The sequence below is a fragment of the Schistosoma mansoni genome, chromosome W, assembly GCF_000237925.1.
Source record: "Schistosoma mansoni strain Puerto Rico chromosome W, complete genome".
Lineage (NCBI taxonomy): Eukaryota > Metazoa > Platyhelminthes > Trematoda > Strigeidida > Schistosomatidae > Schistosoma > Schistosoma mansoni.
In genome coordinates, this window is record NC_031502.1 from 31,597,513 (window position 1) to 31,613,934 (window position 16,422).

Sequence of the window (16,422 nt, forward strand, 5' to 3'; positions counted from 1 at the left end):
CTGCTAGCCACTATCCATCTCTGCTTACCAATAAAAACAAATGTTGTTAACAGTGTGGAGTTTTTGGGAATGGTTTACGTGTCATCATTAAGCTTATCACATTATAATTGAACGATTTAATTAGCAAGATAAGATTAAATCAACAGAATTGGATTCTAAAAGTTATAAAACAAATTCATATCAATCATAATGCTAAATGCAAATGCATTCTATAGGTACTGCTAACATTAAGAAACATACAGGTCCTCATTATAGTGTTTATATAAATAAAAAAATACATAAACCAGAAGACACTATAATTTTACGTGAATAAGTCATGTGATCCACAGTTTAATCCATTTTTATGGTATGACAGATCTATTAGGTTTAGTTTAAATATAACATACTTGTATTTATTAGATGTTGTTAACTGACTGAATTTAAAATGTCCTTTACTACATTTTATATGATAGATTGTTTTTGAAAAGACTGGTGATTAGATGTAACACGAACATACATTTTTATTTTGTCATTAAATACTACTGTCTCTTAGTAACTATATGGACCTAGGTTACTATAACTTTTGCAATAATCATTTGGAAATACCATTGTATAGTTCAAGAATAAACAGAAAATAGGGCGCTCACAATTATCATTTGAGATGGGACAAAATAAAATCCCCAATGAATTCTATTCAGTTCTATATAATAAATAATATTTTCTGAATGAAATAATATAACATTTATCCTGTTAATGACAAAGTATATTGTATCCACCAGTGTTAAAATAAATAGGTATTCTAATAATGAGGAGACGAAGTTCATCAGAACCATCTGATATGTTAACGAAATATATTTTAACAATCTGACCATGTTTCTACTTGCCAAGGCATTTATATATGAAAAATAAAAGTCAAATAGACAAGTCAAAAGGTACGAGGAGAACAATGATAATAAAAAACCCAATGTGAATCATATCATTCTGGATAATAAATCAATATTATCGGGGTAGGTTGAGTATAAGTTCAAAGTATATTTGAGCACACAAGGGAGTGTTTGAACATTTGTATGGGAAGGAATTTGACAAACACTATTCTCATTAGACAGCTTTTATATAAAACCACAGAGGCTGAGTGAAGAACAGTCTTATGACATTCTCCATTTATGTGTTTGGCAACTGAAAATGAGTGTTTTTCGTTTGATTTTATTTGTTTGTGTACCCATTTTGATAGATGTTCAAACAACGTAGTTTGGAAATAACGATTAATCCTTCGTATGTTTCTGTTCAAATACACACATTTAGATTGGTAGACACAGTGGGACGTGATATGATGGTTTACATTCATTATACGTTTACTATCAAATAAGGAACTTGATTTTTATTAATGATGACCTTTTCTGCACAGTGCGTCCTACTGGTTGCTGATTTAACCTTATTATTCAACATAAGGCTATTTGAATTCTCTCCTGTAGGGTACTGTAAACAAGCTTTTCCAATATCAAGAGTATACCAGGTATTAACATACTGTGCTCTTTTTTAGCTCATAAACCTTACAGGATATCATTTCTCTAACACTGTTTCTGTACAAATATAATCATCTTTATTGAGTGGCATTTTGACCAAGTCCCGGTCAAAATGAACTGGAAAATAACCGTGGAAACTAAGATATTATCCTGTCCATGTAGGCTTTCTCTAGACAAACTTTCTTGGTTGAACCATCTCGTTTTCTACTCATAAGCATATCTAAAAAGGGAAGCTAGTTGTTTCTCTTCTCTTTAAATTAATGTATTATGATTCTAAAATGCCAAGTTTAATTAAAAAATAATTTCCGGCTTCCGTTTCGTCACAAATGTACCATTCACTTATTTCTTATAAAAGAATACATTTTCAATTAAGCCCTCAGATAAATTTTGACATATGACTAACATATCCGCTAATAATGGACCTAAAAGACTACTCATAAAAACCCTACCAATCTGTCAAAAATGTTCATCCTGAATTAAGAAATCAACTCTGTCGGTGTATAATAGTAATAAATCTTTAAGAATTTCTAAAAGAATATACATATTCATATAAGATAATCTTTTCAGATAGTTTTCTTAAAGATGCATTTGCAAACGTGAAGTTTACACCAAAGGACCGGATTGTTTGTCCTTAAAGTGTCTTACTACTGTTAGTAGTAAAATGTTTTCAGGATAAATGTTATCGATATGGTGGGTCAATTATTCTTATTTGCCACCGGGGATATTAAAAAGGACGTGTGAAATCAATTCGTCAAACAACAGTACTTATTAGAGAAAATCTCTCAACCATAAATCTTTAACTGCATTTTTAAGCAAAGAGCGTTGATCGTTCTCAGGCGATTTTGTGTTGTATACGAGATCTGTGATAAATGTTTATCAAATCTGAAGTTAAGTCAAATAAAAGCTGAAGCTCAACCTCTGGGATTTGAGTTCCATATCCTCAAAACAAGTGCCACAAAGAAAACAGTTTTAATATTGTACCATTTTTCTTGTAGATATTAATTACAAAAATAGATAAAAGGTGGTAATCGAACTCGGTTATTGATTTACTCTTTGAAGAAGCGGCTTAAAATACGTCCGGAAACTCTAAGGATTCTAATTTCTATTCACTGAGAAAACACGAATATATCATCGTGTTATTGATAACAATATACTCAATGTATAACGTATTTGAAATTATCAAGTCAAACATTGGTAATGATACAAAATTAACCGTTGGGTTCGTTGAGGATAAGGTAGTAGATGATAAACTCATATTTGTCACATTGTATTAATTATGATGGACAAATTTCTACTTAGTTCATATATTACATAATATTACAAATTGTAATCTCAATCACCTATTAGGTATTAGAGTTAAGCTATTAACTTGATATACAGCTGTTTAGTTTGAATGTTCATTTATAACTTCTAAGTGGAAATTTCAAAGATAGAATATGTATATATGTATATAGATATATATATATATATATATATATATATATATATATATATATGTAAACACAGATAATCTTGTCCATTCTTTCCATAAAAAAGTATATGATAGATCCTAATATTCTAGTTTCCATTTCTTAACGAATTACAGATGACCAGTGTTGTAGGGTCCTAAAAGCATACAACTATAAGGTGCATTCTGATCCTCTTTTTGATCTTTTGATCCTTTTTGTTAACTACATAGATCGCCACAAAACACTCAGGTGAATTCAATAAGTTGTTACCTTTCCAGATATCATCAGATGATTTCATCTGTTATCAAAGACATTTATGATTTACACTATGAAAATACATTGGAAGCAGACTTGAAAAGGATCAATAGCAAATGAAAACAACTGGGAAGGATTGCTTGGTTTAAAGTTGGATAGAGAATGATGGTGAACGACCTATGCTCCTCCATGAGTGATAACAGGCGTAGGTAAGTAATTGATATAAAAATACACCTAATGCTACAATAGATCTAGGATTGTTATTTGTAATTTGGTTTAGTAAATTATCTTTATTTTTATTGTTTTAAACTGATATCAATTTTCATATTGAATTATCATATAATGAATGTGTATAAGAGATCATTTTAATTTTCATTTACTGCGAGGATTCCCACATATTCGAAATGCAATGCACATACATCGAGAACAGACAATCAAATGCTATATTATTGTTAATTACTTATAAATATGTTTTTCCTTAGTTTTTAACTACCTTTACTTAGTAAATTTGATAGTTCACAAATATTCGAGAAGTTATTTTTCATTTACTAAGATGATACACTTCAAGCGTGGGTTATAGCTTTGAAACTTGATAAATATCTAAAATGGATTGATTTAGTGTTAAGATGGTGACTCGTTAGACACAATGATACTACCTATCTGCCTATAGATTAGTAAACTTAAACATTTTCAAGAAAATGATCTGAGGTGGCAATACTCTACTTCATGAACTTATACACAAAAGTTCTTGGGTTTCACCTGATCACACTATAGAAAAGTAGATGGATCACATATGCATAATTAAAAAGTTCGGAAAATCTATCAAAACGTAATGAAAAAACAGGAGCTGATCTAGCTCAAGATCATTACCCAAAAATAGTCAATAGAAAACTAAAGCTAAAGAAGCCTTGAACAGTTGAATAAACAATACTACCAAGATTTATTACAACCCATTTTCAGCGAACTAAAGATGACGTTCAGTAGTAGGTTTCAAGCCTTACACAATCTACCAGAGGAGAGGAAGAACGGTATGGAGTGCAGATATAAATGGGTAGAATGAGCAATAGCTTCAACATGTTAGGTGTTGATAGGCTCAAAGAGGAACCAGAATAGCATGTTTAATTCCATATTACTTTGATCAAAATTACTTTGGAAATCAATAGCGACTAGTCACACATTTGTCTAACTAAATAAATTGATACTATTTCATTATTTCTCAATTATAAAACCATATTGAATATTTCAAGTATCATCGCCACTGTAAATAGGAATGTAATCAGCACAAACTCTGAGTATATTGAATCTTTACTAAGACTCACAAATGCAACTTCACAACAAGCTTATGACTAATATTTCAACATTACTAGTAGCTACTAACAGACTAAACATTATCCTTAAAATTAGTCATGTCAATAAAATGTGTGTAAATCTCTATTTAATAAAGAAAATGGAAACAACATAGGATCCAATTAATCAATAAATCGTTTTCTACTTTCATAGAAGAATGTTTAGCACAACAATTTGAAAAGAAACATTACATATATATACATGTATATATACCATAGATACTATCAGATTGTATTGTTTAGATGTTAAATCATTACATACTTAATTATTGATAAATGAATGACAAATTACAATTAGCTTTTAATGTATTACACACATGATTGGTTACCTATATTATAATAAAACTTTAAAAAAATGAACATGGTGATTATATATATCGTTAATCCTATCAACAACAACGAAAAAAAAGAGAGAAAAAAATTAGAGGAAAAACAAACTTATCTATTCTTACTTAAGAGTTAGGATACTTTACTCTCTTCCTTTCTTTCTCAAATGTTTGAATGTAAATGTAAAAATCAAAATATTAAAGTGTTAATAATACTTATCATTATATCAATATTATTATATGTTGCTGTGGAAATATGTTTATTTGTCTCTGATCAGTATGTGATATATAAGTAAGTTGAGCATAAGTTTCTTTAATGATTAAAAATATTTTTGTATAAACATTTGTATTATATCTAAGAAGTCGATAATTATTCATAATAGTTATAACAAACTCTATACCCCTCGTGGACGAGCATAGGCCGCATACCAGTTTTCTTCATCCAACTCTGTCCCGAACAATCATTTCCAGTTCTTTCAAGTTAACATTCATCCTTTTCATATCTACTTCTATTTCCCGGCGTAATGTGTTCTTTGGCCTTCCTCTTTTACACTTCCCTTCAGGATTCCAAGTGACGGCTTGCCTTGTGATGCACATTGGTGATTTCCTTAATGTATTTCTGATCCACTTCCAACAACGTTTCTTAATTTCATCTTCATCTGGAAGCTGGTTTGTCCTCTCTCATAAAACGCTGTTGCTGGTAATATCCGGCCAGTGAATGTTAAGTATTTTGCATAGATAACTGTTTATGAATACTTTTACCTTCTTGACGATGGATGTAGTAGTTCTCGAAGTTTCAGCTCCGTACATTAGAACTGTCTTGACGTTCGTATTGAAGATTCTCACTTTGAATAAAATTGGTTGACAGGTGTTTTTCTGAGTATCATACAGATTAATGATACCGATAAACGGATGTGAAATCAGGTAAACGGATTGTTCGATAAGTAGTTTCTTCATAAAGTAATGTAAAAATGTTTTGAAACAGTCTTATAAATGAAGAAAACAGTATAAATGTGTCATTACGTTATTGACAATGTGGAAAAATCTGAACGGTGTAACAAAATGATGATTCCATACAAAAATTGAGATATGGACCCAAGGAGATAATAAATGGCTTTTGTAAAGTGTCACGTCTTTTCCGTAATTGAAACGTTACTATTGGAAATACGTATTGTTCACCAGACTAAATGGAAATGAGAGTGATTGTCTTCCTTTACTTAAGTTGTATATTTCATTCACTAAAAGCGATGAGAATCATCCAATTGATTATAATAATCATATTTATGTGCTTGGATTTGTGACTAATTTATTATGTAAGTTTCATTTCCTAAATAATAAATTTAGGTTGTGTTAGATAATTTCAAACATTTTATCAACATTGTTTGAATGAAAAATTTACTCGACAAAATAGACTGAAATATATATATATAAAGAGTATCTATTACATAATGCTGAATTCAATAAGCGATTAAAACGGTTTGAGCTGAATCTATATCTAGCCAGATAAACAATTCTAATGAATATCATATGAAACGTATCAATCACTTGTTTCATCCTGTTTGGTTAGTTTGGCTTAACTAACGAATGAGTTCTACTGATCATTGACATTTTATTTCACTCAGTGTAATTTTTTCGAAATTCAAATGAAAACACTTTAAAACAGTGGTTCTTATTCCCCATTCAGTTTTCATTTTGATTAAGTTCAATTTTATTGAACACATTATCAATCAAATATGTGAGATATTAACTCAGTGAAGACAATAGTGGACGGTGGCGCAATTTCGTGGATTGGTTGACGTTAGATATTAACACCGTTGGATGCCGACCGGTTCAGTGGTCTAGAGGTTAAGCGTTCGCGAGCGAGACCGATAGGTCCTGGCTTCGAATCTTGCGAGGCACGATCCTGGATGCGCACTACTGAGGAGTCCCATAATAGGACGAAACGGCCATCCAGTACTTCCAGGTTTTCCATGCTGGTCTAGCTTTGTTATATTAACAAATGGTAAAGAAACCAATGAAAATCATCTGTAAAATTACAGTTTACAACAAAAAAGTGTTCTAGAAAATACTAAAAGATCTGTACAAAATTCAAAAAAAATGAATTACAAACCTCTAGAGCGAATACAATGCAATTTCTACTCGTAACTTATTTTGAGATTTAAGAAAGTATCAACACAATACAATGTAAAATCACGTGTCTCTATTCACATTATTTGATTCATAAAAACACAAAAACTAACTTCAATTATTAATTAATGTAGTGTCCGAAAACAATCCATAAGAATTTAGGTAACTAACTACTCAATGAAATAGGCATTATAACTTAACTGATAAGATTGCATGAAACGATTTTAAAGTTATTGACTGAAAATTATCAGTTTACATGTACGTTTTTCATATGAGAGTCAATATTTATCGGATAAATAAAAATGAAAACACTAGAAATAAATGAGTAATTTCATTCATTTTACTACTATTCTGGTGTGTGCTACTTATATCGACATAAGTAGTATATAACGCTAGTCAGCGATAGAATGTCTGGCAGCAAAAGGTCGAGAAGATCGAAGAGGAAAGAACGGGAACAGAGAGCAATTTGTATAGGAATTCAGGAACAATGAGGTCTGGGACAATCAATGAACATTTTGCAAATTATAAGCAAAGATGGATAGTGTCTAGCAGTGGAATCCAGGACACGCGTTTCGTCCTATTTGGGACTCGTCAGTTAGGACTGACCAGTTGCAGTCACAAACATCAATGGGAAGATTCAAACAAACAATACTAAGTGAATTTTGAAAATTAATTATTAACTGTATGGTCCTCAGATTTTACTGAGACTTTTTAATACACAATTATATGAACGAAGAATATTCTTTTCAATAATTTCTCATCAGGTTCTACAATCATAAATTAATAATCCATATAAAATTGTATTCAGAAATGTCCGATTGTCACCACTTGTGTCCTCGTTCATTACGTTACAAGTAGTGCACTGTTTGACACATAAGTTAATTTGGATTGATTACATTGGCCTGTAAATTCTCAGTTTGCTTGATTTGAATGAGTCGTACGGTTTTCCTTCATCTACGTGAAATAGATCTTAAAATATATCTATTAAATTTATATTAAAACATTTCTCGCTAGAAATTAGACGGTGCTTGGCTATCCTTTTGAATATGGTCAAAATACCAAGTACTTGGTACATTGTTCCACCGCTTCTTCACGTACCGTTTTCTTGCGTTTACTCATGATAAATCAATATGTCTTTCCATTCTTTTTCATTATAAAGTCTCAGAATTGTAACTTTCACAATCCGTATTGATTACTTTCGTCTATTATTATTTAAAATAATGAGCCTAATCAATTGAAGAACCAATAGATGTAGTAATCGTATGAACTTGTATAAAGTGATTTTTTTTATTGCAGTTCACCAATATTCATCAGTAAATGCAGATTTGAAAAAACCACTATGCTTAAAAGTGAACTTTAATGCCATAAGAACAAAAAATTGCAAATCCGGTAATTCGCACTGAATATAATTCACTAGAATGGATTTAAACGTTATTAGCAAGATCATGGTCATTTAGGTTACTGTGATAACAGGACATAATGGAATTTGATATACTACAGAGTTTTGCATATGTCAGTGTCGAAGTCATATAGAATATAATGAGGACAACTGAAAAGTACTGTATCTGGAATTAAAACCATAGATTTTCCAATATTCCTCATCACAATCCCTGTGGATGGTCAGAGATCGTTCACATGATAATACGTAACTTCTGCTAATTCCAGGCCCCCTACATTCGTATGAGGAATCCTTCTTTTACATAACTTTGATGTATTCTCTTCTCTAACAGAATGTTTCACATTTCTACATTGAATCGGAAATGTGTCTACTACCCTCTTCAGTTCATCGAATGTTGTAAAAGTAATGGAACCAATATCAGTCTTCAACATCCGGACAAAATTTCCTGCCTAATCATTGGAATAAGGTTGTCTAGGAGCAGTGAACAAATATTTGCACTGTACAATGTTTAACTGAATAATAACTGCTTCTTCAACAAAATGAAAGCTATTATCAGTTACTAGTTCCCTAGGGACCCTTTTCCGAATGAACACTTTTTTAGGAATTCAGCGAAGTTGTGGAAAACACCCCAAGCCGATTAAAAGATGATCAATGAAAACATGATCTGTAACAATGATGAATTTCATTCCAGATAAAAATTTTTCAAGTCGTTTAACAACATAAAAACACAGCTAGCTTCTCGCTGAGTTTGCTAATAACTTTGTTCAGTAACGGTAAGTTTGCGTGAAAAACAGATTACTTATCTACCTTCCTGCCCCAAAACTGCACCAATATCCACAGATGATGCATCAGTAATAAGTGCAGAATGCACAGTAGAAGGGGGAGTACGAAGAAAATGCTGTTTGTATTTCCTGAAATAAAATTTTGGGTCTCTTCCGAAATTCTGAATATGTATCCCAGTAGTTAACCGATCGCAAAATTGGATTTTCAACTATCCTCCGAAATCGCACAATTCAGCCTATTTCTGCAGTCCAAGTACGAAGTCTCTACCTTTCTGGTCATCCTGTCTCACCATTTCATGAAAGTTTGATTCTCTCTTCCTTGAGAGGTGGCTGGTACTCTGAATATGATTGAGTAATAATCCCTTGAAAGTTCCATATGTCGATGGAATAAGTTTGTCTGGGAAAATCCAGATTCTTAAGCAGGCTATGCATATTTCTTACCAATTGTCTGTCAAGGGATGTGCTGAGAATTCATTATGTCTAATATCTTTTCTGGTCATTGACGCAATTTAGAAAATCTTTATGTAATCTTCAAAGACCTGCTTATATAAATTAATGTTCAGCTGTTCGATAACTGACTTCATCGTAAAGCTTATATGAGAATCGGCAATAATCTATTTCACTCTACAAAAATATACTTGAAAACGTTTTTATTTAAGAATTTGTATAATTTGAAGATATTCTACTCTGTGTTACATCCATTTGATTTAGTCTTATGTGTTATCATGGCTGAGCATTTTTTCATTGCCTAAGAGGTCCTGTCGAATATCAAATCGAAATATACTGAAAAGTTTACCTTATCTAAAAATAGTTCATACGTACATTTTAGTTCTTTGTTTCGTGGATTAATTAGGCTTATCGATTATTTACGTTTATGCTTATCTTGGTATTTATTATTTTACAGATATTTAATGGAACATGGTCTACCTTATGGCCATCTGCTTAATAACAGTAGAAAGAAACGATTGTAAGTAGTTAAACACAAAAAAATTATATTAATACTTGTAACTGGATTTAATTCGATTTTAATGTAACATGACTGGAACTGTTCATCAATTCTTCAAGTGAATAAACAGAAGTTAATGTAAAGTATAAAACAATAAAACATTATTTAGTTTTATCGAGATTTTGGTTGTCTGCTATCTTAAGAAAGAAAGCTTTATCTTTTCTCATTGAACGACTGATTACATATCTTATTCTTTTAGTATAAAAAGTAACTTCAAAATGTATATTACAATTTCACTGGTTGATCACTAGGAAGTAATCAATGTCATGCTTATATAGTATCTAGTGGTAATCAAATCCAATAAATGACTTCGCATTATGACCACCAGTTGAAGTGTCTCGACACAACTAGTACAATATCTAATGTCAGATAATTTGAAACAATCAGTAGGATATTAAAGACGTTATCCTTCAGGACTAAGAAGACATAATATTGTTCATTTCAAAGTAGTCGATCTGTGTCAATATTTAGGTCTGACAGAATGTTGATTACAGCCTGAATTTCTTAATGAAAATATTGGTTCATTTTCATCAAGGTTGGAGATACGATTCAATAACCATTACGAACTAGCTAAGAAAAATAGATTTTAGTTACCTGTCATTAATTGAATAACATTGCATATATCAGGGTTAAATAAATCAGAAGACATCATTCATTCCATTACTATTCACTGACTACTATTCCAGAAACAAACCAATAAAATATCTAGATTTAACAAATATATTTAATTTACCTTTCATATACACAATCTTCCAGAATAATATTATCATATTTATACTCGAATATCTATTCACATTTTACAGAAACAACATTTATATGATCAAGACTTGATAGTTTAATTGGCAAACTATTGATTCATTAAAATGTGAGTTATTTTAACCATTAAAAATCTAGGTGTAAAACACATTCTTATTGGAATTCTGGCATGAAACTAAATCTTCCTTCTATTTAATTCAACTAATAATAATAATGAATGCAGAATATACTGTAAATATAAAACAACATGAGCAATTCCAGTTAACGATCATTAAATACTTCATATTAAAACATAAATGCGATGCATGTTCCTATACTCATTTAAGTAATTTCATCGACAATTTCATAACAATATCAGAAGGGTTTTTTGTGGAGATTTAGTATTTTCATAGTTGAAAGCGTGAGTCAATTGAAGCTAGACCACCAGCGAAAACCTGGAAGCACTGGACGGCCGTTTCGTCCTATTATGGGACTCCTCAGCAGTGCGCATCCACGAATCCGCTCTCGCGAGCGAGATTCGAACCCAGGACCTACCAGTCTCGAGCCGAAGCCCTTAACCGATAGACCACTGAGCTGGCATCCAACGGTGTTAATGTCTAACTTCAACCAATCCACGATTTTGAGCGACCGTTCACCAATTGTCTTCAGTGAGATGATATCTCTACAAAAGAGGTGGTTTGAACTCCACTGGTCACTGCTTCCCGCTAGAACTCCAGGAAATATCTCTTGAAGTCAGTCACTAGTGAGCATATGATTATTATTATCAGAAGGGGTTTTGTGGAGATTTCAGTATTTTCATAGTTGAAAGCGTGAGTCACCATCGGATGCTCTGGCGCGAAACTGGTAGATCCTAGGTTCAAATCCCGCGAGGTGAGGTCGTATATGCGCACTGCTGAGGAGTCTCATAATAGGTCGAAACGGCCGTCCAGTGCTTCCAGGTTTTCCATAGTGATCTAGCTTCAATTGACTTACACTTTCAACTATGAAAATACTAAATCTATACAAAACCCCTTCTGATTAAAGTTTTATTGTTTATTTAGATGTAAACAAATATTATTTATTATTAATGATTGCTGTAAAGGGCTTTATTAGTATTTCGATGTTTACCAAAAAATAAAATTCTAGAAAAAAAGAGTGAATTTATTACATTGTCAGCTTATTTACTTCTAATGTAGCAATTCAGTCATGACTAGTCGATTGTTTCTACAAATTTTTTTACTATATTCTTTTTTATAATATTTATATAGGTTTTATCATCTACTTAAATTTGAATCCATGGACAGTTGTTTTTCCAGGTTTATTTGAAGGACTTTTTGGTGGTGGTCTTATATCGTTCACTGCCCAAATATCTGCATGTTTAGCTGATATCACTGTACAACCGGAAGATTTTAATGAAAATTCCAATACATCAGGTTTAAGTCAACAATATACATCTAAAGAGCACAGATGGTTATTCTTTACGATGTATGATAGTTTGGCAAGTTTAAGTCATGCTTGTGGTAGTCTATTTGGAGGTAAGAAATATGTAAAATTCCACTTTATTAATGAGATAATTATAAAATTAATAGACTGAATATATTGTCTACCTAGTACCGTTATTTTTTAATGTCTATTAACACTATTTTCAATAATGAAGTATAAGTCTTTTATTTTAGTGATTATGTCGGAAACAGAAACTAATCATGTTAGAAATACGGAACCTATTTCCTTCATTTGTTATCCAACGTTAGGGTTTTAATCTCATGACTCAGTGATTAAAGTCTATCTACAAATTACTTTTGATTTTGGTCTATATATTTTTTGAAGTATATGTGATAATTTGAATCTTAAATAAAAGATCACTAGACGTCTGATGAGCGAATAATAAATAGTGAAATTCTTTTTTAACAAATTTGATAATTGGATTATACATCAACTTCAAGCAGTAATTTATCTATTTTCTGACTGCATGGTAATTTGAAGCGAGATTCCAAAACGCCTAGTTATTAATAATGACTTCTATGGCTTAGATCTATTAAAAAAATTATTTGTAAGGATTTGAATCCTATAGTTATTGGTTTTAAGGACTGAATTCTGATCAATAACTTCTGGAATATGTGGATCTCACGCGAACTACCTTGATATCTCAACTAAATCACAACGAAAAGATTAAAACTACTACAGATAAACAATAAAATGCATTTCACACTGCACAAGCCAGAGTCTTAGTAGCTCATTGGTAAAAGCGTTGGGTTTTGAAGTGAGAGGCACTAGGTTTGATTCCCGGCGTGGACATCAGTACAGGTATAGGTACACTCATCTGGCAAATCCTAAATGGGACGAAATTTGAGTATTATTTTTCACTGTTAGCTACTATTCAAGTTTATTTGTGAGAAATGTTCTAGAACAAACATCCTAACTAGCTATTCATTTAAATAAGGTGATAAAGTACGTTGACTCATATAGTACACCAGATGGTACGATTAGACAACATGGGTATAACGCGCAAATACAACACAAAATATGCCCACATTTTAAAAGAATTTATAACATATCTATTGCTTGTTATACTGTTCTTGTCGGCGGCCTATACTCCATTGGGAGTAATAGGCGAAAGTAAGTTAAGTAAGTTATACTGTTAATCGTGTGAAAAATATAATAGCTTGAGTATAGTTCATAGACTGCATTTACTAAAAATTTACGGTAATATCATTAGCAATAATGTAATTATGTATTCACAGTACTATTTGCCAAATAATTGTACCGTTTTCAATTCCGTGTATAATCAATGAACAAGTATAATTGATCTAATAACTAATCTAATATCTAAAATAAACTATCAAATGTTTATATTAATTAATGATTTTTTTCCAATCAAATTTGGAATTTATTCTAATATTAAAACAAGAAAACTATTCCATTACGTTAGCAAGCCAGGGATGAATATTGTCAATATTAAAACAAACTGATTGTAATGACTAACCGTACCCAAATGATTTTGAAATTAAACTGTGAAATTATTAGTATTATTCTGTATAAGTAAATTTAGAAGAAATGTACAACGACACAATTGCTAGTTTATATGGAATGTTCATTCATATTGTGACATACTTATTATGGAAATAAGTATTCTGAGAAAAGAAATAGAACGAGAAAACTGTAAATCAAATTCAAGTTTGCGATGAATATGTAACTTCGTTAACTCAAATTATCTCTTGATAAACGTATAGAATGAAGAGTTTAATGGATATATCTGAACATATTTCTTTTGAATATGTAGTGCAATGCTTCGCTTATCTTTTACCTCGATAACCGTTATAATATAAATCTCAACGGTGTATGAAATCAGAAGGCAAAGAGAACCTGCAACTACAGTTTATTATCAAATGACGCAGGCCACAAAGCTATGAGCAAATGAGTATGTATCAGTGAGCAAGCGCGAGCAATTACATAGGCAAACTTATAGTCGAATTGTACAAGGGTGAATCAAGACAAAGCAAAAGCTGAAAATAGGATTGGAAAGCATACATATATGGGGAGGAGGATGAATCATCGAATGATATTTAAGCAATCAACGTTTTGATTAGAGTCTGTCATGTGCCCTAGTGATCATAACAGTACAAAGATGTATGTTAATTGTTACTATCCTAATGGCAATGTCTGTTAAGTAAGTTATTAAAAGGGCTTAACCAAAAATAACCATAATCGAAATTGGTTGTAGGATAGTTGCTTTAACGGCATAGATCTACATGCTCTATTCAAGTTAGAAGTGTATTCGCAACTTAAAACATCCGAAGCCTCACCGTGGTATTTACCACAGCAAGTTATAGTAATCACTAGATTATTTTTAAAAGCGAATTGTCATTATGGGGTTTTCAAGATTGTTGAGTTTTTGACTGAGACCATGAATCAGTGAAACTGAAGGCCTTGAGTTCGAATCTCGCGTGCGGGATCGCGGAGATGCACTACTGAGGAGTCCCATACTAGGACGAAATGGCCGTCTAGTGCTTCCAGGTTTTCAATGTGGTCTAACACTAATCGCTGCATGATCTCAATTAAAAGCAAATTATTCATAGTACGTTTAGAGTGGCTGAATTAGTATTGAACTTTGCGCAATATTGATTACAATTGTGACCATTAATCTATTGAAGTACATTTTTAATATTTTGGCAAGTTCTACTTGCTCCTTAAGATCATTTGTAGTGATAACTACAAAAGGATGATGATTGTCCACGGAAACAACCCTTTTGATTTTCATTTCTCATTTTAAGGGAGAACATGTAAATTTATGGTATCTATTCTTCTCGATAATTAATTTGTAGTCAACCATAAAGCCTGTTGTGACTTAACTGAATATAATGGTCTTCGTTCACGTTTTTAGGTGTTTTAACATAAATAATAATTTAGTTAATAAGTACACTGTAATTTAGAAATAAAAATCTTATCAAAGTTCATATACGGAGACACGTTGTGTATGTAGGATTGGATTAATATATACTTTTACTATAAACAAATAAACTCTTTAAGCATTCCATGATTATAGAGAAACGTCATCCATTTCAAAAAATAAATATTTTACTCCTGTATGTATAATTTAATTTTGTAGGTATGGTGGTACACCGCTTGGGTTTTGGTGTGTCTATTATTATATGCCTTGCATTATATATTACCTCAGTAGTCGGATTATCAATTCTTCCTGAAACCAATCAGGATGTATTAAAGAGAAGACGTAATCCACAAAATAATGCTATCTGTCAATACAGTGAATCTAGATATTCTGAAGATGGTCTACTCTACTTAGAAATTAAAAAAAATACATTTATCATTAAAATGCTGGAAATATTTATAAAAATGCTTAAGGTTAGTATTAATTTTATATTAGGTAAAGTTATATGGCTTTTGGAAGACATCATCTTATGTTTATCATTTCTTTTATAGCATAGCTGATTGGGTACTTTGAAGGACAACTTGTCTGAACGTTAACAGTGAATAGCTTCTTCAGATGTAAATAATAATTCTAGTGAAAAAAACGCTTTAGTAACTCAGTGTTATGCCTGTTGAACTGCAACAGATTAATCAACTCTAAATCAACTCTGTGATTTTAGTCTCAATAACGTTTAAACAATTAACTAGTTTTCATAAAAACATTTTTTGATACATATAAACAAACCAGTGAACTTGAATCTTGTATTCGAAATTATTTGACTTATTAGAAAATCCGTATTAATTAGCGGTCTTTTAAAACATTCAAATCAATAAGACAAATGAAGAAAGTGAACACCTTGATCATCAGTAGATATCATTTAATGACGATTAGCTTACTATCGACCTTTGTTTGTGGGACGTTTCTTATGTGGATGCATCAAGTAATAAACTCTACGTGATAAAACACCAGTTTTTTACTTGTAAGAATCACTACATGGATTAAATCTGAGAAAATAACCATATGCACTGTGATCGCTACTGGAGATCGTTGTGTAACTAGTTTTGAAGTGA

At 31.5% G+C, this 16,422-nt stretch overlaps 2 protein-coding genes across 2 annotated transcripts in view; both read left to right on the top strand.

Annotated features, from left to right (window-relative positions):
• Positions 1 to 4,555, top strand: part of Smp_086130 (putative adenylate cyclase) — a gene marked incomplete at both ends in the record, with an annotated part of 31,606 nt that extends 27,051 nt beyond the window's left edge. The window contains one exon of the mRNA XM_018789381.1: positions 4,453 to 4,555. Coding sequence (XP_018654830.1) covers positions 4,453 to 4,555 — 103 coding nt within the window. The remainder of the gene's footprint in view (positions 1 to 4,452) is intronic.
• Positions 4,556 to 10,115: 5,560 nt separating this feature from the next.
• Smp_168980 (putative hypothetical protein) overlaps positions 10,116 to 16,422 on the top strand; it is a gene marked incomplete at both ends in the record, with an annotated part of 49,757 nt that continues 43,450 nt past the window's right edge. The window contains 3 exon segments of the mRNA XM_018789382.1: positions 10,116 to 10,152; positions 12,231 to 12,461; positions 15,533 to 15,786. Coding sequence (XP_018654831.1) covers positions 10,116 to 10,152; positions 12,231 to 12,461; positions 15,533 to 15,786 — 522 coding nt within the window.